Source organism: Manis pentadactyla, chromosome 13, assembly GCF_030020395.1.
Source record: "Manis pentadactyla isolate mManPen7 chromosome 13, mManPen7.hap1, whole genome shotgun sequence".
Lineage (NCBI taxonomy): Eukaryota > Metazoa > Chordata > Mammalia > Pholidota > Manidae > Manis > Manis pentadactyla.
The window spans coordinates 5446273-5468898 of NC_080031.1; the positions used below are offsets into that span (position 1 = coordinate 5446273).

Genomic DNA, 22626 nt, shown 5'->3' on the forward strand with positions numbered 1-22626 from the left:
ACGGTGGAAACTAACTCCCCAGGGTTAAGAGCAATTAGAATTGTTCACATTGGGTAGGATCTGAGAGATTTCCAGGGTGGATACAGAGCAGCCTTTCTGAAAGTTGTCATGTGGCAGGACTCTGAAGGAAGGTTGAGAAAGAAGTCTTCATCCTCAAAAAGATTAAAGTAGCTCGAAGTAGTGTCTGTATGTGCTTTAACAAAGCCTCTTTTTCTAAGACAAATACTACAACTAGTGATGCTCAGCGTACGTCGCAGTGAGTATAAGGACTAGGGCTTCTGTCTTGTAGGTTTTAGAGGAATATTTTAAAAGAAAGCAAAAACCCAGGATTGACTCCCCTTTACTATGTGTATCTCTTACTGAACCATTCTCTCCTTCCATTCCCTCTTGTCCCCTTTGGCAAATATACTTGCAGCTGATGAAGCTTTGAACCTGGAAGATCCACAGTAGGTTGGTTGCTGGGTGTTGCTCTAAACCCAAGGGCAGAGGGCATCTCTACAAGTGTCAGTCTAAGATTTTACCCTGGGGAGTTAGTGATTGATACGGAGGCAAGCTTTTAGGAAAATCAGACTACCTTTCCAAAGCAAGTTGTTAACCCTCTCTCAAACAGGCCAAGAAACCAGGCAGTTTTCAACAACACAAACAAAAGTTTCTACAAGCTTGGGTCACTTCCCACTCCCTCCACCCCCCACCTAAAGGGAAAGATTTTTTGCCTTGGTGTTCATAGGGCAGGGGCCAAATGGTTATTTAGGGCTTGGCTAAATTCTGAATGGTCCCATAAGCATACTCTGGTCAAGTTGATTATTGAACAGGGGCTATTTGAAAAAACTCAAGGAGATGAGAGAAATGGAGTAGGTCTTTCCCACTCTTTTGCCCAAGTAACACTTGTTCTCAGCACATAAAAAGGTCCTGAGCCTTGGAGGTAGACGGAGCCAAGTCTTCCGACCCAAATTTCCCGCTCAGCTTGGATGTCTCGGCTTTGGGTGGAAGTGTGGATTGTGCAATTTCTAAGACAAGCTGAGAAGAGAGCTTCTGCTCCTTTGCAGCTGCTGAAGAGAAAGGTTTGAATTTTTTTCCAACTTGGATGCAGAGAGGAGTTACTTGGCATCACTGCTGCCACCACACCTATACTAATGACGCCTGAGCTCAGGATTGGAACAGGCCAGAAAGGATAGCTTTCTGGGATAGGGTGTATCTCCAGGGATTACTTACTGTAATGAGCAATAATCGCCTCTTTCTGGGGCTGGAGAGTACAGTTTGAGAGGTGGGACAGAGATGGAAAATGTGCAGGAGGGGTGTGGAAATCCATTCCTGACATTCATAGCCAAGTGCAGAGGGCCTTAAGAAACCCACTCTTCCTTCCACACCCAGCCTTTGCTCTCTCCCCCTGCTTCCACTTGGAAAGTCTGAAGCATGCTTGGAAAGCTGTTTTCTGCTCTCTTTTCTTACCCCCCCTTTCCTGAGCTCCCAGCTGCTGGACCTCTTGCATAACTGTGAGAGCACTGCGTTTTTTTGATGGGCTCCAGATGTGGATCAGGGTGGGGGTGGGAGGTCTGTAGTCCCCTGAGTGCTCTAACTGTGGGAACATAGGGCCTCAACACAGCAGGATGAGGACACATTTGCGAGAGCCTTTTTCATGAGGTCATCTGGTCCCTGGGCTGGGAGGACAGTGAGAAGTTGGGTGCTGTTTCAATCCCTTGCCTCAGCGTCAGCTGCCTCTGTGGCAGGCTTGATTATTCCCTCAAATTCCTCCTGACCAAGATGAGTTGAGAGTTGTGAAACGTGAAAAGTCTGAGGTACACCAGTCTGAGCCCCTTCCCTCAAAGTACTGGGTCTTGGCACATAGGATACTGTAGTTTTGGTTTTGTTTCTTTTTCTTTTACCAGAATAGCCTGGAAATTACTGTTATGATTTGCCTCATGAATGGTGATCAAAGTCAAAATAACTTTCATGAGCCTCAAACAGTATGAAAAAAGGAAGTATAAGAGCTGCCTCTGTACCCCCTCCAAATCCTGGGGCTCCCCGGTACCTGCAGCGCATGCTGGAGCCTGATTGTTTGACCTTGGTTAGCTACAGCAGGTAAAGAGAGTCCGGCCCCGCCTGCTTCTTGCCAATTGCCTGGCGCCCTCAGCTCCAGCCTCCGGGGGGCCTCCTGCCAGTGCCGACCCTGTCAATGAGTGACCAAAGATTCCTGCAGTTCAGCCTCCTGCTGTTCCTGGGTTAGGAGTCAGGGCAAGGACTAAAGACATTGAATCAGAACAGAATCTGTTCATCCTAAAGAGGAAAATTACTTTCTGCTACCCATCCCAGCTGGAATTTATGCCAGGCTTAGGGGCTTTCTGCTCCCTCCTTCACAGACGAATAGTTCCAGGGGTCCCTATAGGGCAGGTTAAAGGGGTCCAGTCTAGCTGAGTGCAGCTCCCTAGAGCCTCCTGAGTCAGTCTCCTGTGGCAAGAGAAGGCTTTGCAAGGTAAGGATCCACTGTCCTGGCTGGATTTTGGGGCTGGGGGTTGAAATGAAGAATGATTAAAACCAGGCTTGGTTTCTAGGCTCTTTTCAGGTTTTTAATCCCCCCTTTACTTCCTTATTAACTCTCTACTCCTACACAGATCCGAACTAATACGGTGTGCTTCACGTATAGTGTATCTATAGCTTGCCTCCCAATTGTAATCCAGCAGGTTGTGCGGGGGGTGAAGCTACTTGGAGGTGAGATAATTCCATTCACCTTTCCTGTTCATTATGTTTGCATGTCACTTCAACATGTCTTCTTATGCTTATCCTTAGAAAAATCTGCGCAGCTTGATGTGCAGGGTTACCAACCCCATTCACAGCTCTTCATGGTAGGGCTTGGGGTAGAGTGAGGAGAAAGGGTGACAGGAGGCTGCCCTGAGTACTCTCAGATGTTCTGGAGATGTTGACAGCGTGTTGTAGGGCTGCAACTACGAGGTTTATGGTAGCCAGATGGAGGATCAGGCATCTAAGGTTTTTAAAAAAAGGAGGAGGGGAGATATTGTCCAAAATGCTCTCTCAGAAGAGCCTTAAAGCCCAGGGGCGGAGGTGGTCTAGCAGAGTCCTAGGGAGAGGGAGGGGAGAAGGGGTGTGGTGTGGTGGTAGTGGAGAGGCCAGCTGCAGAGAGGAACAAAGCGGGTGCTGTGCAGGCATGGGGCTGGGGGAGGTGCTGCTATGGGAAAGGGTGGGTGGGGGGACCTTGTGCTCTAGCCCCACAAGGGCGTCTTCTCTGCCGGCCAGGCGGACGGGACGGGGGACGGGGGCGGGGACTAGCGGGGAGGTGGGGCGGGACCCGCTCGCTCTCCTCCTACTTAGCGGGTTCCCAAGGGAAGGCAACAGTGTCTTTCCGAGCCTGAGGCCCGGCGGCGGCGGAGCCAGGCGAAGGGACCTCTGTCCTCTCCCTCCAAGGTAAGGGCGCTTCCTCCCGCTACGCCTGCGGGTTCCGTTCGCGGCGCGGCGGGGACTGTTAAGGGAAAGTCCCAGGGACCTGGCGAGAGCCCTCAGATCAGCTCTGAGCTAGGAAGCCCCGAAGCAACGCGTAGGGGTGCCCCAGGTGAGTGCGTGGGGGCTTTGTGCGCCCCTGGCTCCTGTTTGCTTTTGGCTGCCCGCGCCGCCGCCAGAGGGGGCCCTCGCGCCCCCCGGAGGGTCGCTGAGCCTGGCCCCCACCAAGACTCCTGCGGGCACCCAGACCGCCGACGAGGGGACACTCGCGGGGGCTCATCCGCCAGCGCCCCACACCTCCACCTCCTGCCGACGGCAGGACTAAGAGCCTTGCACGGGTGTGTGTGTGTGTGAGCGTGTGACCTGGGGGCATCTCCGCTCCAGTCCGCGCCAGGCCTCCTGGACCGACAAGAAACGCATGCGAAGTCGGGCCGGGGGCGTGGGTGTCCGGGAGGGACTTTGGGTAGGTGTTCTGGAGGTAGGAGGCACGTCTGGAGCCGCAGGAGCCCTCCTGCGAGGCCCCGCGTCTTTAGGAGTCGGTGAGGCCGGATGGGACACCCCGGGGGAGTGAGTCCCCGGCTCTTGCCACACACACGCACCGTCCCAATTCGAAACCTTCGCGGAGTTCCCCGGGCGGGGCCGAGCCCGGTCACCCGGGCACCGCCGGGATGGAGCAGTGCAGGCGGGGGGGCGCCGGCGGCGGGGACTGGGGGCTGCCGCGGGGCGCTGGGTCACGGAGGCGGGTGCGGGGGGCACTAGGCCTGCGGACCGCGCGGCCGGCGGGGGACCCAGGGCGCCGGGGCGGGGCTGCATTCTGGGCCCGTTAGCTCAGCCGCCCCGGAGGCTGACTCATCCCACAGGTCACACAGAAACAGCCCCTCCACGGCAGGCTGCCCGCGCGGCACACGCGTGCAGCGCCCCACCGCGCCTCACCCACGCACCCTCCCCAGCCCGCGCCCAGCCCCTGCCTGTCTCCGCCGCTCCGCTCGTGGACCCCTCGCGCCGTCCACACACACGGGCCTCCACCCGCCGTTCACCCGAGCAGCACCCCGCGCACACTCCGCTCCCGCTCACCAGGCAGCCCCGTCACACACTCACGCTGCCCGTCGCCCCGCGCGCAGCCCTCCACTCACACGCGCCCCACGCGGGGCCTCCCTGGCCCGCTCAGCCCCCTTCCCGCAGCTGCCCCGCGGGGAGCGGGTGCTGTCTGTGGGGCCGCCCCTTCCCCGGCCGCGCAAACAAGCGGCTCCCTCTCCCCGCCCGGCCAAAGAAAGGCCGCTTGTCCGGCGTCCGCGGCGGGCGGGGCGGCCCGGCCCGCAGCCCAACACTGCGGCCTTGTCCCACCTGGCGGCCCCGGGGCGGGGCAGCGAAGCCCACTCCGCCCGACGACTCCGGCGAGGCGCTCTTTGCCAGCACCCCCGCCTCCAGCGCCGCAGACAGGCAAAAGCCGTACCCCAGGCTGTCCGCACGCCCCTCTTCCCGGCTCTTCCCCGCGCTCCCCGCGCCGCCCCCGTCTTCCTGGACGTCCGCAGCCTCCCCGGCTTCTGCGTCCGTCGGCGCGCACCCGGGCGCCCTCTTCTCCGTAACCCTCCGTCTCCCCGCCTCGCGGTTCCCCCCGCCAGCGCCCTCGGCCCTTCCCCGTCCCCTCGGCCCTTCCCCGTCTCCGGACGTCTGTCCCACCGTCTCCCCCCGGCTCTACACCCCGCAGGCGCTCCGTCCTGCTCTCCCATCGCGCCCTCCTGCCCGCCTCGCCGCCCCCCGCCCGGCTCCGGTTTTCCTCACCCCTCGGACTCCTCCGGCTCCCCCCGAGCCCCGGCGCCTCCCTTTCCGCGTCCCGTCCACCCGCAGACCCCTTCTTTTCTCATCCTTAAATTCTGTCCGCCCCGGGCCTTTCCACATCCCCTCGCCGGCCCCCGCCCAGCTCCGGCGACCCGCCGGGCAGCCTCCGGCCTCAGTTTCCTTCCCTTCCCGGCTCTTTCCGCTGCCGGGGGCCCTTCCTCGAGGGCGGATGTGCGCCGGGAGGGCGGAGGCGGCGGCCCCAGAGGATCCCGGCTCGCCGCTCAGGCCTCCGGCCGCAGCCATGCGACGCCCGCGGCGAGGCCCCGGCTGGGCCCCCGGGGCACAGGTGAGGCCCCGAGCGGCCCCCGGGGGAAGCCCCCGGGCGGGGGCGCGGCGGCCGGCCGGCCCGGGCCCTTCCGTCTGGGGCGCGGTCTGGAACCTGGATCAACTCCAGGGCCGGGTGGTTGCAGACCTTTCCGGCCCTTCCCCGGGGCTCCCTCCACCCCCGTTCGGGTGCCGAGCCCCCCCGACACGCGCTGCGCGGAGAGGGCCGCTCCCCCCGCGTGGTCCGGGTGCCCACGCTCTCCCGCCGGGGCCGCAGCCCCGCTGCGCACGGTGCCCTCCCTGTAGCGCGCCGTCTCCGGCCCCGGGCCTCTGCCTCCCCGCGCCCGCGGGCGGGAGGGCCGCCGGAGCCCGAGCTGACCGCAGCGCTTCCCTCGCGTCCCTCCTCCAGAGCCCGGGGCGCGCCGCGGGGGCCTGTTTTTGGCAGCGGGACCGGGCGGGGTTTAGCCGAAAGGCCGCGGGGGGCGGCGGGGCGGGTCAGGACCGCGCCGAGCAGTGGGTAGCCTGCGGGGCCCGAAGCAGGTGGGCCGGTCGGGGGGCGCCGCGCGCAGGGCCCTGTCGCCAGCAGGAGGCGGGTTCGAGGACGGGGCGCCCCCGGGTGGCGGCCCTCGCGGCCGCGGCTTAGCTCCTCGGCCCAGGCCCCGCCGGCCCGGCGCACCTCCCCACCCCACCGGGATTGGGTTTCGAGCCGGGACCTCAGCCTCACTCCTCCCAATCTCCGCGTCCTTTATCTTCTCGGCCTTTCCCTACACCTCTCTCCTTATCTCCTCCTCTCCCGGCAGCTCCTGATTCCCTTCTCGCCTCTCCCGTAATCACTCTTATTCCCCGTTAAACTTACTCCTTCACAGTCTTTATCTCCACTTGAAATTCTTTGGTGTAAATAAATGAACACTCTCACCGCTGCCTCACAGGGCGATAGCGACAAACTTGGCAGGTGGACATGCTAATAGCTGGCGTGTTTATAGTGCTCCACACTTCAGTGTCATTTAATATAATACCTGAATTTCTAGACATTCGTGTTTTTTTAACTAGCAGTTTTATTGAGGCATCTGTATGTACAATAAAATTCATTTACGTGTACAGTCGATAAATGTTAGTGTATTTTCAGATCTGTGCGACCATATCACAATTTAGTTTTAGAACATTTCAATCACCCCCCCAAAAAAATATTGTGCCCATTTAGTCACTCCCCATTCTACCGCTCGCCCCAGGCAAGCACTAATTCAAACAATCTTTTCTTAAAATCATTATTCCAGTTTTATAGAGAATAACCTGACATTGAGAGAAGTAACTTGTCCAAGGTCTAACAGGAAATAAGTAATAACATTGGGGTTCGAATTTAAAGCCTTTGCATCCCAGTCTAAAGCTCTTCCCACTAAACGATGAGGCTTTTTCTGCATTATTTATTGCATTGTTTTTCTTACACCCTCCTTTATATAAATACCCCATTCCCAACCTACTCTCTCTTGCCTCTCCTCCCTCAGAGAATGCTAAGGGATTTCCCTGAGTTGAAGGAGGCAGTACAGCAGTTTCTGTCCCTGGAAATTCTTCCCCATGGGGAAGAGGTGCCAGGACAGCTTGGAGCTTGGTGTAGGTTAGTGGCTTTTGCCTTCGCTCTTCCTGGGCCGACTTAGGGTGGGCCCCGGGCCCTGTTCCGGCCTCTCTTTCGCCAGCTTGGGTGGAAATGGTGACAGAGATGATGCAGTCCAGTCCGGAAGGGTGGAAGGTGGGCGGGTAAAATTAGTAACTGTATGGCTGAGGCCCACAGGCCCCACTGCCAGGGTCAGACACTCCTAGGAATGCTGGCTCTCGCCTTCACTTCCTCTCCAAGTCACCTGGGAGAGGGCTGGAAGGGAAAGTGAAGGGAAGGCCTGCCTGCCTCGATTTCCCTTCCTACCTTCAACCACACTCTCCTCGATTTTCCCCAGTCACATTTCAGCAGTGAGAATTTCCTCACCTTAGCAAGACGATGGCGGCATGGGCATGTAGGCACACACTGGCACACAAAGGTCCTGCCTCATGTTTCTCAGGTACCAAAAATATGAGCCTGGGAGAAAGGGATGGGTGGGGCAGAGTTCAAGTTCTAGCTCTGGAATCTATTTTACTGTTGGTTCTAAGGACCTAAGCTTCCTATACAACCAAATCAGGTCGAGAACCCGGGGGTCCTGTATTCCCAGCATTAGTCACCACTGAGGGGTTTTTTTGCTGATTATATGGAGGCAAGATTGCTTTCTGGGGAAGAGAGGGTGCAGGAGTTGAGACATACAGAGATGGCAGGAATGGTTGAGTTTTTCGTGTTGTGTCTCCTTTAAGAAAATGTCCTACTGAGACCCCTGGGAAAAGAGACAAAGGGAGAAGAGGAGAGGGAAAAGCAGGGGGAGGGAACTCCTGCTCAGCCCTGCCACCCATCCAGGGGTCCTCTGGCTGCCCGTGTCCCTGGAGGGAGTTCCTCGGATTCAGCTGAGGCAGATTTTCCCCACCCTGCTTTTACAGCCTAGGTGTCTGCGGGTCCTCAGCTGCCAAGACCTGGGCCCTAGATGTCAGAGGCAAGAAAGCACAGAACCACAGGCCGGGCCCTACAGGGCTTTCTGTGCGCATGGTGGCGAGGGCCACGGCTGGTGTGGTGTGGTATCCGTGCGTGGCTGACTGTGGCACTTCCTTCCCCCAGGAAGCTCCTGAAGTGCCTCCACTTTTTCTTCCGCGTGAGCTTGCTAGGAATGATGGTGGCTGGGGCTGAGAACCCTGCCACAGAGCCTTCTCCTTTTCCTTTTCTCCCCCGGCCTCCCCTCCTCACCTGCTCTCTGCTGTGTCTGCAGGAGCTCTGGAGCCCCAGGACCATGGACTCTCTCAGTAGGAGCCAGGTAGGCCCTGGATGCAAGACCCAAGCAATGGTTCAGGTGAGCAGAGTCGGGACCGGGAGGCCAGAGGGCTGCTGGTGCAGATGGGTTCAGCTGCTCCACTGAGTCGTGGTCCCAGCTCAAAGATGAAGGCAGCCATTCCTCACCGCCCTTCCCCAGTTCCCAAGCCTATTAACAGCTAAGACTTTATCTGAATCAGGTTAATTGGTTCACCCAGAAAATACCCTTTGAAAGTCAGGAAGCAGCTTACAGATTGACCCTGGGCTGTATCCCTCTCCTCAGTTCATCCCCCGCCCCCTCTTGTAGTTTAGTTTGACAGAGGCAAGCGATGGCCAAGTGGATTGCCACAGACAAGTCTACAGGGACAAATCTTGATTAGCCCGCCCTGCAGTACCCCCTCCTCCTACCCACCATGCTCGCTCCCCTTACTTTCTCCTTGTTTCTGTCTTAACAGACAAAGGGGGCAGTTAAGCCACGACTTGAGATAAATCCGGTGGGATGAGTTAGTGGCCTAGATTCAGATCTAATTACAATTTAGTGGAATAAGGCTCCGTGCAAGATTTTGTGCTGAGCCTTTTGACACCCTCAGAGCCCTTTGGAGAGGGCAAGTGTGGAGAGTGCCAGAGCAACTGGGACTAGGGTGGCAAGATTCTGGCCTGGACTCTAATGATGCTCATTCTCCACCCCCACTGCCTGCAGAAAGGCCCCTTGGACCTGATTGAGACAGGCAAAGGGCTGAAGGTGCAAACGGACAAACCCCATCTGGTGAGCCTGGGCAGTGGGCGGCTAAGCACGGCTATCACCCTTCTGCCGCTGGAAGAAGGTAAGTCTGGAAGGGTGTCCCACCTGCTACTCCTCCATCCTCACTGGCGTTCCTGCCCTGGAGCCCAGGCGTGTATTGGGGCCCTTCTGCTGTCTGCTGGTGATGTTCGCCTCCCCCACATGGGAGGCTGGGCGCCCCCGCCCCGCACCTCTCCCCCACAGCCTGCTTCCCTGGTCTTTACCTCCCCAGGCTGCCTTCCCTCGTTGGTAGATAATCTGGCTCCATGCCTGGGATTAAAGATCAGCTTAGAAACAAGGAGGGGAGCACTGAGACTGGGGAGCACATTGCTCTTAGCAACCCGTGTGGCCAAGAAGAAAGGGGGCCCCACTGCAGGGCAATGCCTGGCATGGGAGAAGGTACCGGTGGAGAAGCAGGGAGATGGGCATGGGGCAGGCGTCCCAAGATAAGGCTCTGGCACAGCCCCGTTCACCTTGCAGCTTCCGCCCTTCCTCTCTGCTCTCAGGGCTGCACTTGATGCCTGGCTGATTCTACATTCCCCACATTCTCCAAATACCAGTCCCAGGGGCTCTGCCAGGGGGAGGGGCTGTTCCTGCAGAGGCAGTGAGGGGAGAGGCTACCAGAAGAGAGAGGGCTGGGGGAGAGCCGCTGCAGGTGGCAGAAGGGAGGGAGAGAGGACGGGGAGATGGCGAGATTTAGAAGGAAAGGGGGAAGTGTGATGACAGAGAAAAAGGACCTGTGGGGGGGGCACCAGAGGGACTAGGGAAGGGCTGCAGGCATCTACTCATGCTGCGCAGTCTGTCTCCTCCTGGGCACCCCACCCCCACCCCACCCCTGGCCCTCCCAGGTCTGGGCCAGAGTGCGCTCTGCCTGGGAAAGTGTCTACCACTTGCTGACCCACCCAGGCTCAGGGGCCCAAAAGGGACGCCTGGGGTGGGCAGTGATTCTCCCTGGAGTAGGAGATGGACACGTGTTCCCACTGTGGCCCTCCTTGCCCTGTCCCTGACTCCTCAGCCTGGGCAAGCCCTCTGACTCAGTGTCCCCGCTGTCTTCAGGGAGGACGGTGATTGGCTCTGCTGCCAGGGACATCTCCCTGCAGGGCCCAGGCCTGGCTCCAGAGCACTGCTACATCGAGAACGTGCGTGGCACCCTCACCCTCTACCCTTGTGGCAATGCCTGCACTATTGATGGACTCCCTGTCCGGAAGCCCATCCGGCTCACTCAGGGTAAGGTCGGATAGTCCCAAACAGAGGGGGCCTCGAGTTTAAAAGCTTGTGCCTGATAGGTGCGGGGCAGGCCCGCTGTGGTGGTTGTGACTGCCTGAGTGGCCATGTCGCGGGTGGGAGCTCGGGTGCATCTGAGCTGCCTAGACAACATCCAGACCTGTCTTGCCTGCTTTTCTTCTCTGGCCGCCTCCACCCTGCCTCCCCATACCAGGCCCAGGAAGAGGCTCTGATTCCTGCCGTCAAAGGGCATGGGGAATGGTGTGGTGGCCGTCAGTGGTTGTTAGGGGAGAGCAACTGGACCAGCAATGGGAGACAGTGGCCACAGTGCCCAGGGGAGTCGTTCTGAAAAGCTGTAAAGGTCCAGGGGAGGAGAGCAGTAGCGCCTGGTGGGAGGGGGCAGGGCAAAAGCTGGTGGTAGAGTCGGAGGACACACCCACTCCTGCTGAAGTACTGTCCACGGCAGCTTTTGGGTTGAGTATGATTACGACCCTGTTTCCCGAAGCGACGGGCCATTCTGTCTTTTAAGCTCTAAGAACTGGGACCCTGGTTACTGTGGGGAGCAGGCAGGTAAGGGGTTAGCCTGGATGGCAGTTTGACAGATCAGGTGTATTTATGCTGGGCATCGATTTTACACCGTGGATTTTCACAGTAGGGGAATGAGAGAAGCAGATTGGGAGGGTGGGTAGGGGTGGGGCTGACGGGAGGATGGGAAGGTTGGTACAGGCCTGACCCTGAGCAGGACCACGAATGTCTTGTGATGGCTTTCTGGGGACTCCTACCTCTTACTGTCTAGAAGCTTCTTTATAGTGGAAATCCCACTCACTGCACTGTTAACCTCTCTCTCTGTTGACACCCCTTGAGGTCTCTTTAAATGCTACTGCCTTCACCGCAGAGCCAGGAGACCCAGCCTTGCCCTGCTCCTTTCTCCTGCCCTTGGGAGTGTGCTGAGAACTGGCTTCGGGGAGGCAGGTCTGCTGGCAGCAGGCAGGCCCTTGCCTCCCCCACGGCTTCCAGGTCCCTGACTCCAGATGAGAAGAGGAACCCCCATACATTGGTTCTTAACAGTCCATCTGGTTCTTGACAGTCCTCTTCAGTCTCAAAGAGGGCATCTTGTCCGAGATTTAGGCGTGTGGAAGTGAGACTACTAGCAGAGCAGCAAGGAGAGGAAGGGGCAAAGTTCAAAGAAGGCAGGAGAAAGAGCCCAGCTCTCACTCCCCAGGCCCCAAGCCCCTCACGCTGACGGGCAAGAACATTCTTCCTGTGTGTTGTGAGCAGGATGGAGAACCCCACGCTATGTAACCTCTCCTGCCCTGCCTTCCCAGTGCATTACTTAGCTCCTTGGGAAGAGGGAGGGCCTGGGACAAGATGGAATCCTTAGGCATTTCCTGTGACCTCAGTGACTGACCCCCAACTCTTCCCCAGCCAAAAGCCCACCCTGCCAAGTATGTGCCCCTCCCACCCTCTGACCCTAAACCCCCATCCTTTTTTCTCCCTCCCACTTCCATAGCCTTCTTGTCTGGGCTTGCCTTTCTCAGTAGCTTGGCAGCCTGGGGAAGGGTAGACAGGCACAAAGGACTGGGTGTTCTTCTCCCTAGCACGCCCTCCCCTGGGCTTGGGGAGCTGAGGGTTTCCTTGTCTCCTCTCTGGAGCAAGGCACCAAGCCCAGCCCTGCCTGCCTGGCCCCACTCCGGACATTCTTGGGAGTACGTTTCCCTGGAAACTGGGTGGCTCGGGGGTGCATGTGCTATCTCTGTGTGCCTGTGTAACTGGAGTGTGTTTATGTATCTCCGGATGTGTTTGTGACTCTGAGCTTGTGTATCTCTCTGTTTGTGTCTTTCCTTGTGTTTATGGATCAGAGTATTCGAGTGGGGGGCAAGGGTGAACTCAGGACTGGCTACGGTAGCAAAGTGTTCCTGTGTGCACTCCTATGTGTATGTGAGAATTCATCGGCCACATGCCTACCTGGGAGCATTTGTGCAGGAGGACTATTTTCCCTGTCTGTTTCCCCTGATCCAGCCTTGTAGAGGGGATCCTCCTCTTTGAAAAATGGAGGGCCACCCTAGAAATAACAAGGAGCCCGCTGTGACTGGACCAGGCCTTAGATGCATAATTCTGGGCACTTGCCCAGCCACAGGCAACTTGGAGAGGCACACGTCATGATGAGCAGAGACGGCAGTGACAGGCTCTCCCGGCAGGAATATGCCTAGGCTGGGGGTGGGGGTGGGGGCAGGCAGCAGATGCCAACCTTTAACTGAGCTAGAGCTACGGGCATAGGAGCACGAGGTGAAGGAGCCAGGAAGATCCTGATTCCATCTGCCCCCATACCCGGGTATCCTGGCAAACTGCCCTCTACAGAGCAAGAGGTGGAGCTGGGAATTGGACCAGGGAAATGAGGAGGAATCTCACTCTGGGTCTAAGCTGCCCCACCCGGGGACCACAGTGCCAGACCACATGAAAGATCCGGGAGGGGACTCAGTAGGGGAGGACGCAGAAAGCCACACCGCTCAGGGCCCAGGCTGTCTAGACAGTAGGTCCCTTTCCACTCCCAGCATTTGCTGCCAGCCCTTTCTCCTCACTGGGGGGCAGTGGCTGTGTGGAGGCCAGGAGGGGAGGCTCCCTGGAATGTGGCTGAGGAGCCAGGATTCGGGGATCACCCAGCTGCTTCCCTTGAGGATCCTGGACACTGAGCGTCTTCCTCTCCAACCCAGTCACTCCTTCTGTAAAATGGGAGTGAAGCCACCAACTCTCTGTTACAAAACTCTGATAAGGATCTTGACTGATCAAGCTCAGAGGAAGGAGAGAAAAAGCAAAGGGTCCTAGCTTCTCACTTCTTGGGCCTGCCTCCTGCCCTGTTTCTCGCTGGCAGGCACCCTCCGTGTCTGTCTGGGTCTGTCCAGCTGGCTGTCACCGTTTCCAGACCGATGAATCACTCTTCCTGAGGATATTTTTTTTAAGCTTCCCCCTATTTTGCATTTGACCCTATATGGTTCTTCCATTTTCCTTCAGAAGGGGGTAAGATGCACATGTGAGTGTGTGTGTGTGTGAGCGTGTGTGTGTGTGTGTGTGTGTGTGTATGTTTAGTGTGGCAATATGGGTAGGTGTTCAGCAAGGGTGGAAAAATCATTTATTTTTCAAAGAGATTGACTTTTGATTTAGAGTCTCTCCAGGGACTGAGTGAAAGGATATTGCCTGAGTGAGTGTGTAGCTAAGAGGGGGTTGGTGCCTGTGGGGTTGTGTGTCTGTGTGAGAAACAGGGCATGTTTAACTGAGGTGTTAATGTGAATCAGAGCGTGCAGAGCCGAGGTAGTGTCTGCGTGGTGTGACTGAGCACACGTTGGTGTGTCTCTGAAAGTGTGTGGGGCTGTGTGAGCTCTGAGCATACAGAGCGCCTCGGAGAGAGCATAGTGTGGCCCTTAAGGCTCTGATGTCCAGAGGCCAGGTCCCTGGAGCAAGAACAACCCGGGGCGCAGGCTGGGTGGCAGGTATGTGCCTGGCCCAGAACCTCAGCTTGAGCCCGCAGACATCACAGGCAGGGGCACTGTGTGTCCCAGATGGGAAGGGTAAGCTCAGTGGGGCGGGAGAGCTCTGCTGGGGTGAGCTAACTGGTAGTTGTGCTTGGGAGGAGATCTGGTGGGTTTCTGGAGCCCCAGGGAGGCGGGCTGGCTCGGCAGGGGCAGTGCTCGGGTCCGGCTTGGTTGTGGGGTGAGGGAGCTGTTGGCACTGTGGGGGGCAGTGGAAGGGGCCGAAGACGAGGAGTTCAGGATGGAGGCCCGGGCTGGGGCTGAGGGCGGCTCACACTGCGCACAGCCCTGCCTTGGCCTGAACTCCCGCCCAGCCCAGGAGTGACCTTGCCACAGTGCACAGCCGAGGGCCAGGGCGGGACTAGTGACCCAGCCCCATCCTGGGGTTCCACTGTCTCTAACACAGGGAGCCACGGAACGCCAGAGCTTAGCCCCTGCTGCCGTTGAGGCCAGCCTTCTCCCTTGGTAGATAAGGATAGATAAGGAATCCAGGCCAGAGGGTGTGATTGGCCCCGGGTGGCCATCGGCCAGTCAGGGACCGCGCTGTCCCCGGCCCAGGCCTCCTGTGACTTCCTGGCACCGAGGGCTCCCGCCGGGCCCCCGCCGCGCCCCACGCCCGCCTCCTGCCCCCTCACCCTCTGGCCTCTGTTTACCGTGCCCCGGGTCCGCCCCCTCGGACCCTTCTGCCGGCCCCGCTTCTGCTCCCGCCGCCGGCGGGGTCCCGCGCGGGCTCGCTCCCCGCACCGCCCGCCGCCCTCCCCACCCGGCGCCCCTCCCCTCCTCCATCACTTCCTCTCCCCTCCTCCGCGCCTTTGTCCCTCCCCCCGGGCTCCCTTCCCCCGCGCGGCGGCCGGCCCGCCCCTCTCCGGGCATTGGCGGCTGCTCGCCGCCTCGCGGGGAGCAGCTCCGAGCTGGGCCGGCGGCGCGGGAGGTCGGCCCGCCCCCTCAAAGGCCCGGGGCGGGCCGGGAGCCGGGAGGCCCGAGCTAGCGGGGGCGAGCGGTCCCGAGGCCCGGGTTCGGCGGTGAGTCCCCAGGCAGCCGGGCGCGGAGGGGCTCGGGCTGGGAGGGGCGCCTCGGGGGGGGTGTCCTCGGCCCCCTCTGGCAGCCTGAGGCTCCGAGACGCGATCGTGTGTGTGCCCGGAAGGCTTCCGAGTGGGTCCACCGCGGGGCCACTCCGCAGCCGGCCAGACCTCATCCTCCCCAGCAGGCAGGCAGCCCCTCCAGGGGAGCCGCCCCCGGAGGGGGTTGAGGGGTCTTGGTTAGGACGGGCGGGGCCGTGTTACGGCTAAGCGGGGCCCCCGATGGAAGAGCCGAGGCCCTTCCCCCCAGCCTCCCCTCTCCCCAGCCTCCCTTTGGCCGGTCCATTCCGTCTGATGGCCAGCTGAGCAGTGACTAGCGCTGAGTGGGGGGTGTGAGCATATTTGCCTGTGTCTGTGTGTCTGTGTATTTCTGTGAGTGCGAATGTCTGGGAACCCCTATGCGTGTGTGTTTGTGTGTTTCCCTTCTGTGTTGCTCAGAGATGGGATCCACCCTCTCCTTTGCCGTTTTTTCCCTCCACCCACCTGCACACAGCTGGGCCCTGAGCCCCTTTGGGGGTGGGCGGGGCACGGACCACAACTTTACCTGGATGAGAGGGTTCTTGGGTGTCCTGAGTGGGCTGACCTTTGGAGATGGGGGACAGGAGTGGACATAGAGGAGGTTTCTTTCCAGAAATAGGCTGGCCAACCCCCTGGGGGCAGTAGGGACCTGAGTTGGGGCAGTGCCTGGGCCCCCCTGAGTGCAAATAGGAAGTTAATTTGGGCCGGAGCTGGGTGCTCTCAGCCCCGTTGCCCTCCCGCCTGCTCTATTAATACAGACCTAGCTGTGCCTGGCATCACCTATTTATAGCCCAGAGGCAGCATGGCCATACCCCCTGCGTGGAGGCGGGTGAGGGGCAGGCAAGGGGGCAGGGAACACACGGCTATTGAGGCCAGGGCCGAGGGTCCTTGGGTGCACGGAGCCTTCTTGGGTGGGCCTGGCATTAATGGGCTGACTGCATGGGTAGGCTTTGGGTCCCCTCCCACCCGTCAGTCTAGGGCTGCGTGGGTCTGTCTAGACCTTGCAAACTCATCATTAATTAGCTTGCCGAAAGGAGGGGGAGGGGTCTGGCAGGGCTTTTCCTGAAACAGTGTGGTTGTAATTAGGTGGACAGTGTGGCTGGCTATTATTTATTCTGGTTATGATTACTCTGGGATCAGCTCCTCTGATTGGTGGCTTGGCCCCCTCTCTTCCAACTGCCCATCAGTCTTTAGAATTATTGGTGCCCGCCTACCTGTGAGGGCCTGTGGGTGTGCCAGAGAAGTGGCTTTGTTCCACTATGGTTATCTGCTGTGGGCTTCTCAGCCTGCTACACCCCGGCCGCCGCCCCCAGGCAGTGCCCAGGGTCCCAGCAACAGGCTCCTGAGCATGTACCCTGGGGGGCCTGCCGAGATCCCTGCGTGGCCTGGGATGCCCCTTGCCCTTGCAGCCTGCCTGGGTTGAACTGTCTCAGCGTCCAGGAATGTAGACTTCCTTGCCAGTCTCAGCTCAGACTGGCATGAAGTTTGGGATGCCAAGTGGCACCAGCTTGGGTAGGCAGGAGGCTGGGACCAGGGGCCGGGCCTGTGAAAGATCAGGGAAGGGTGGATGGGGAGCTCCACCGCTCAGGCTTCTCCCAGCGCAGCATCTTTGGAGCCCTCCAGCACCTGGTTTGGCCCAGAGGAGGCGTTGTGCCAGCTGGGCTTGGGCGCTGTGGGCACACCTGCCACTGCACACGTCAGGTGCCCCTGGCTACATTTTCTGGTTCCCATATACCCCACCCCATGCACTCACACTTCCAGGGCAGGACTGGGCTTGTGTCTTCTGCCTGGGAATGTGCTTGGCTAAGGCCAGGCCCATTGGCCTAAGCTTGGCTAGATTCTGGGGACCAAGGAGCAGGAAGCTGTCAGACCAAAAGGTGCTTTGTCAGAGAGAAGGAGGGTGGTGGACGTGCCCTACTTCCAGAAAGGGTGACAGCTCTCCTAAGGCCGCACAACGATAAGGAGACAGCCAGGAAGAAAATTCTGGTCCCTGCTGAGGCATCTGACCCATGGTTTTTCCTTGTCCCCTTTCTCAGAGCTTCCTTATGGTCTTGGAAGTTGCTGCCTCTCAAAATGACCCTTCCACCTAAACAGCAGATAGACCGATCGTGGGTACAGTGTGGGCTGGGGGGCATGGGTGTCCACGGTCTCCGAAGAGCCTTCTCCATTTACAGAGCACTTTCCTATATATTGTCTCACGCTCTGCAGGGCCACTGGTATTGTCCTCACTTTTCTAATGAGAGAATTAGACTGAGGGAGGTGAAGTGACTCCACCCGAAGATCTCACAGCTAGTGAGAGTTAGGACTAGGACTCCCATCTTGGACCTCACAAACCAGTGCTCTTCGCACTCTGCCCTGTGCTGTAGAGCCCTGCTGGGGCCTGTGTCCACCACAGGCAGGGTCAGGCATGGGCCGTGTGGACACTGAGTGCAGGTGGGGCAGGTTCTCTGGAGGCCGGGGTGAGCCTGCCTGTGCTGGGGGCTGAGGGTTGCCTCAGTCCTGCCTCAGCCTGCCCTCCCAAGCATTTCCTTTCTCTGCAGGCTGCATGTTGTGCCTGGGTCAGTCCACCTTCCTGCGCTTTAACCACCCGGCTGAAGCCAAGTGGATGAAGAGCATGATTCCCACAGGGGGCCGGGCCCCTGGGCCCCACTATGGTCCTGGCCCAGGTAGGTACCCAGTTGGGACGGGGGTTGAGTTGATGGTACCCTCTGGACAGTCTTCCTCCTTGCCCATTCCAGCCACACTTGTAGTGTCAGGGCAGGACAATGCCCATGAGCTGGGCTTGCTGCCCCCCGCCGTGCCACTGGTGAAGAATGCCAGGCAGTCTGGCCACTGGGAGAGATCCAGGAACTGCTGCTTGGCTGGAGTTGGGGAGTCATGTGCCTGAGGAATGAGGGCTCTGCTAGCCTGTGCCCCACTGCTCTGGCAGATGCTACCTCAGTATCTGGGACCCTAACCCTCTGTGTCACTACCAAGGAGCCTCACCCTTAGGTGGCCTGAGGAGACAGAAGGAGGCATTAGGCTGCACCTCTGTAAGCTCTGGTGGGGCCCACCTGCTGGTGACCATGTCTTTGGGCCCTGCCCTACCCCCAGGCCGTGCCGTGCCAGCTGGTGACTCAGTGGAGCAGCTGCAGTTTATGTGTGAATTATTGATCTCCAGAGGAGAGTTAGTGATTGTCCCAGGGACCCAGCACAGCCCTCCTCAGCCCAGCTGTCCAGGGATGTGGGCCAGGAAGCTACCACCAGGCCTATTTCCCAGACTTCACGAGGCATTCAGATGGCTGTGGGGTGGCAGGTGGACATGTGTGTCAGGTGTATGTAGTGCACCTACCAGGGTGGCATCAGGGGCTTAAATGGACAGTCTGGGGATCTGAGGACAGTTGGGTGGTCACTGGGCTCGCCAGTGTCCATGGCAACTCTCCTGACTTGGTCCCCCACAGTCTCCTTAATTTAGGACCCAAACTCAGTCTTGCAAAAGCTTTCTCTTCTCCTCCACCCACCCAACCCTCAGTCTTTTCTAGCCCCTTGGGGCTCAGAAGCCTGGGTCCCCAGTCTGCAACCCGGCTGGCTTTACTCTGCTCCCACCCCTGCCATGTCCTGCCACTCCCTCAGCTGCTCTGGGCAGCGGTTTCTGGGGCTTGGGGTTGGTTGATGAGGGATGGGGCAGGGCAAAGGCAGGCTCTTGCTGGCGTGGCTCAGTGGACTCATTGGAGGCACTGAGCTACACCTCCTTGCTGGCCAGCCTGGCTCCCAGGAATAAGCCGTCAGTGCCAGGCCCCTCCCTTGTCTCTGACTGGGCAGAGTGGTACAGCACCCCCAGCCCAGGAGGCTTTCTGTGTGTTTTTTTCCGGGTCTCAGCTGCTGTGTTGGGAGGCCCTAAAATCCTATTAGACTGAGACCCTCTTGGAATTTCTGACCGGCCCCACAGCATGCCCGCATCCCCTTTGCGGAGTGTCCATCTGTTCTTCCTGAAGGGAAGGTATAGGAAGTTAGTGAAACCAGGGCAGGGAGGAGCCTGTTTTGGGGTGAGCCGGCAATGGCTAGGCAGAGAAGTGCCTAACATTGCTGTCAACTCTGTCTTCATTCATAAAATGTTAGAGCCAGAAGAGCCTCACCCATCCTCTTCCTTCACAGAAGGGGAAACTGAGGGCAGGTGACTCAAGGTTGCACAGCAGGTCAGTGGCAGAGCCGGCACTGGAAGCCAGATCTGGCTGCTTCTGCAGAGCCTTCTCTCAGCCTCTGCTTGGAGGAGGTGGGGGGGCGGTGCCCTCACTCTTGTGCATATGCAGCTCCCTGAAGTCGAAGGCTAGGGTCTGAGGCATCTGTGTATTTCTCTTCAGCAGAATCAGAAAGCCTGGTCAACGGGAACCACACCCCACAGCCCGCAACCCGGGGGCCCTCGGCTTGTGCCAGCCACAGTTCCCTGGTGAGCTCTATTGAGAAGGACCTGCAGGAAATCATGGACTCACTGGTGCTAGAGGGGCCTGGAGCTGCTAGCAAGACGCCTGCTGCAGCTTCCCCACTGTCGCCAGTGGCTAACGGCGGACGCTACCTGCTCTCCCCACCGACCAGCCCCGGCGCCATGTCTGTGGGCTCCAGCTACGAGAACACCTCTCCGGCCTTCTCTCCACTCTCCTCACCAGCCAGCAGTGGAAGCTGTGCCAGCCAGTCACCCAGTGGGCAGGAGCCAGCACCTTGCATGCCCCCACTGGTACCTGCCCGTTCCTCCAGCTACCATCTGGCCCTGCAGCCCCCACAGCCCCGACCAAGTGGTGCCCACTCCTCTGAGAGCCCCAGGCTGGGCAGGAAAAGGGGTCACGAGAGGCCTCCCAGCCCTGGCCTCCGGGGTCTGCTGACAGACAGCCCTGCAGCCACTGTCTTGGCAGAGGCCCGCAGAGCCACTGAGAGCCCCCAGCTGGGTGGGCAGCTGCCCGTGGTGGCTATCAGTCTGAGTGAATACCCAGCTTCCGGTGCCTGTAGCCAACCCAACAGAATTCCTGGCAGTCCCAAGTTCCAGCCTCCAGTCCCTGCTCCCCGAAACAAGGTCGGCACACTCCAGGACCGCCCTCCCAGCCCTTTCCGTGAGCCGCCAGGCCCTGAACGGGTGTTGACAACCAGCCCTTCCCGCCAGCTGGTGGGCAGAACATTTTCAGACGGGTCAGCTGCCCGCATCCTGCAGCCTCCTGAGAGTCCCCGCCTGGGCCGGCGGGGCCTGGACAGTATGCGAGAGCTCCCGCCCTTGAGCCCATCACTGTCCCGACGGGCTCTCTCCCCCATGCCCACCCGGACCACCGCAGATCCCAAGCTAACCAGGGACGTGGCGGAGAGTCCCCGGCCCCGGCGCTGGGCAGCCCACGGAGCTTCACCGGAGGACTTCTCCCTGACACTGGGGGTGCGAGGCCGTAGGACACGGAGCCCCTCGCCCACGCTCGGGGAGTCCCTGGCACCCCGCAAGGGCAGCTTCAGTGGCAGGCTGAGCCCAGCCTACAGCCTGGGCTCTCTGACTGGGGCTTCGCCCCGCCAGAGCCCCCGTGCTCAGAGGAAGCTCTCCAGTGGGGACTTGCGGGTGCCTGTCGCTCGGGAGCGGAAAAATAGCATCACAGAGATCAGCGACGATGAGGACGACCTCCTGGAGTACCACCGGCGGCAGCGCCAGGAGCGGCTCTGGGAGCAGGAGATGGAGAGACTGGTGAGCAGATGCTGCGAGGCGGCCACCCTCCATGGCAGGGTTCCTGCCAGGCCACGGGCAGGCCAGCTGGCAGAGGGGGAGTGGCCCTTGGGAAGGGCCTGTGCTTTTCAAGCTGACCTGCTTCAGGATGCACCTTAGTGACCAGTATCTCAAGGTGCTCATGCCCTGAAAAACTCTTTGAAGCCTCTATGGCATTATTTTAAATTTGTGCTAATTTTGCATTTATTCTATAACAGCATTTGTTTTAATATAGAAATTAAGTTTCACATTATTCACCTGAATGTAATGAAGTTCTAGGAAAACACATCACTTTGATGGTGAGGCCTTATACCTCTCAGTTTGAGAAGCAGGTCTTAATAATGGAAAAGCTGCAGCCCAGGGGATGAATGGGTTTGTCTAAGGTTGCAGCAAATTCTAGCAGAGCTGGAATTGGCACCCAAGTCTCTCTTTCCAAGGTTTATTCTTTAGAAATGCCCCCAGTCCTTCTTTCTACCTCTTTTTGGCCTCTCCAAAAGGGCGGGAGCTGCTCAACCCGGCCCAGGAAGGGTCGTGTGGGAAGAGAACAGGGTGGGCAGCCCCTTACCCGACCCCAGGCCAGCCTCTGTCATTGCGACGGTGTGCATTGTCATGCATGCGTGCGGGTGCACTTGGGGGCCGGGCGTGGCTCTGGGCAGCTGTCCTAGGGATGGCATCTGAGCCTGGTGGGGGCTGGGATTCCCCAGATAGCGCAGGGAGCTCAAGGGCCCCTGGTTGGTGTGTAGGCACTTGAGCACATGTACAGGGGAATGGATTTTGCCCTCTTTCCCTTGTGCACAGAGGAATGGGGTTGCCGGGGGGTTCCAGGGCTCCTGGGATTGGTTCGAGGAGAGCCAGGACTGGGGAGGTTTGTTTGGAGACCCTTGCAGAGGATGTTGAGACAGCTTTGGGTGAGGTGAGGGTGTGCGACAGTGTGTTTGTGTTGGATCAGCGGGAGAGAGGAGGCAGGATCGTGTCTTCTCCACCGCTACACCTCTCTTCACTGTTTCTGCCCTGGCCTGAAGGAGAGGACTTGGCCCACCCTGGGGCCTCATCCTATAGAGAGAATGGTGGGCCTGGCACAGGCAGTGTGGGGCTGGCCTCCTGCAGCTCCTCTATTCAGCCTCTACCCCCACCCCACCCCCGTGCGCCAGCACACACCTCACCACCAGCCCAGACCTGCCCCGCCTGCCACTTTAAATCTTTAAGGCTGCCTGCCCTGCCCCTCCCACACCGGCTGCTTATCTGGGTCCTGGGGCAGGGGCAGGGGCACAGGCCCAGCCTTCTGGGTGCTGAGGCTCTGTTCCTGGTTTTTTTGCCATGAAACTGAGCTGGCAGCAGGAGGGAACCTGGGTAAGCATCTGGGGGGACTGTGGCCACACCGTACGTGGTGAGAGACCTCTGAGGTTGTGGGACGCTGCAGAGCCACGGGAGCCTGGGGGAGGCTGCACGGCTGGGGGTCGTGAAGGGGAGAGGGGCCGCAGATTGGCAGCATGACTGTAGTCCCTCCTTGACCTCCTGGGCCCCTGAGTGGCGTCTGGGTGGGCCTGTGTGTGGGGAGGGCCGTGGAGCTGGAGGAGGGGGCTGCCTGAGAGGGACTTGGAGGTGCGGTGGGGGTGAGGAGACCGGGCCCAGGTCTGGCTGTTTGGGTGTATAGGCTGAGCACGTCCGTGTCAGGTCCCAGTGGGGTGGTGGGGCGGTTTTCCAGCTGTCTGCTGGTGCCCACTGTCTCACTGTGGTCTTCATCTGCCCACCAATGTGTGCTCTGTGCGTGTCTGTGTGTCTGTGGGGAAGCCCACCCTGGGAGAGAAGGAGAAAGGAAAGGAAGCAGGAAGACAGGAAGGGCTAGCCCCGTGGGCAGGTGGCCC

The 22626-nt window shown here is 59.3% G+C and overlaps 1 protein-coding gene across 26 annotated transcripts in view; it reads left to right on the forward strand.

The window, feature by feature from the left end:
- Nucleotides 1–3325: 3325 nt before the first annotated feature.
- PHLDB1 (pleckstrin homology like domain family B member 1) overlaps nt 3326–22626 on the forward strand; it is a 43299-nt gene continuing 23998 nt past the window's right edge. For 3 of the 26 annotated variants that reach the window (XM_057490614.1, XM_057490615.1, XM_057490611.1), the window contains exons 1-6: nt 5297–5575; nt 8388–8468; nt 9129–9252; nt 10266–10436; nt 17595–17720; nt 19395–20743. In XM_057490614.1, the coding sequence (XP_057346597.1) occupies nt 5459–5575; nt 8388–8468; nt 9129–9252; nt 10266–10436; nt 17595–17720; nt 19395–20743 (1968 nt within the window). In that variant the 5' untranslated portion in view covers nt 5297–5458. Of the gene's footprint in view, nt 3418–5129; nt 5576–8387; nt 8469–9128; nt 9253–10265; nt 10437–14815; nt 14980–17594; nt 17721–19394; nt 20744–22626 lie in introns of those variants that run through there. The other 23 variants (XM_057490609.1, XM_057490608.1, XM_057490610.1 and 20 more) reach the window with 20 other exon arrangements.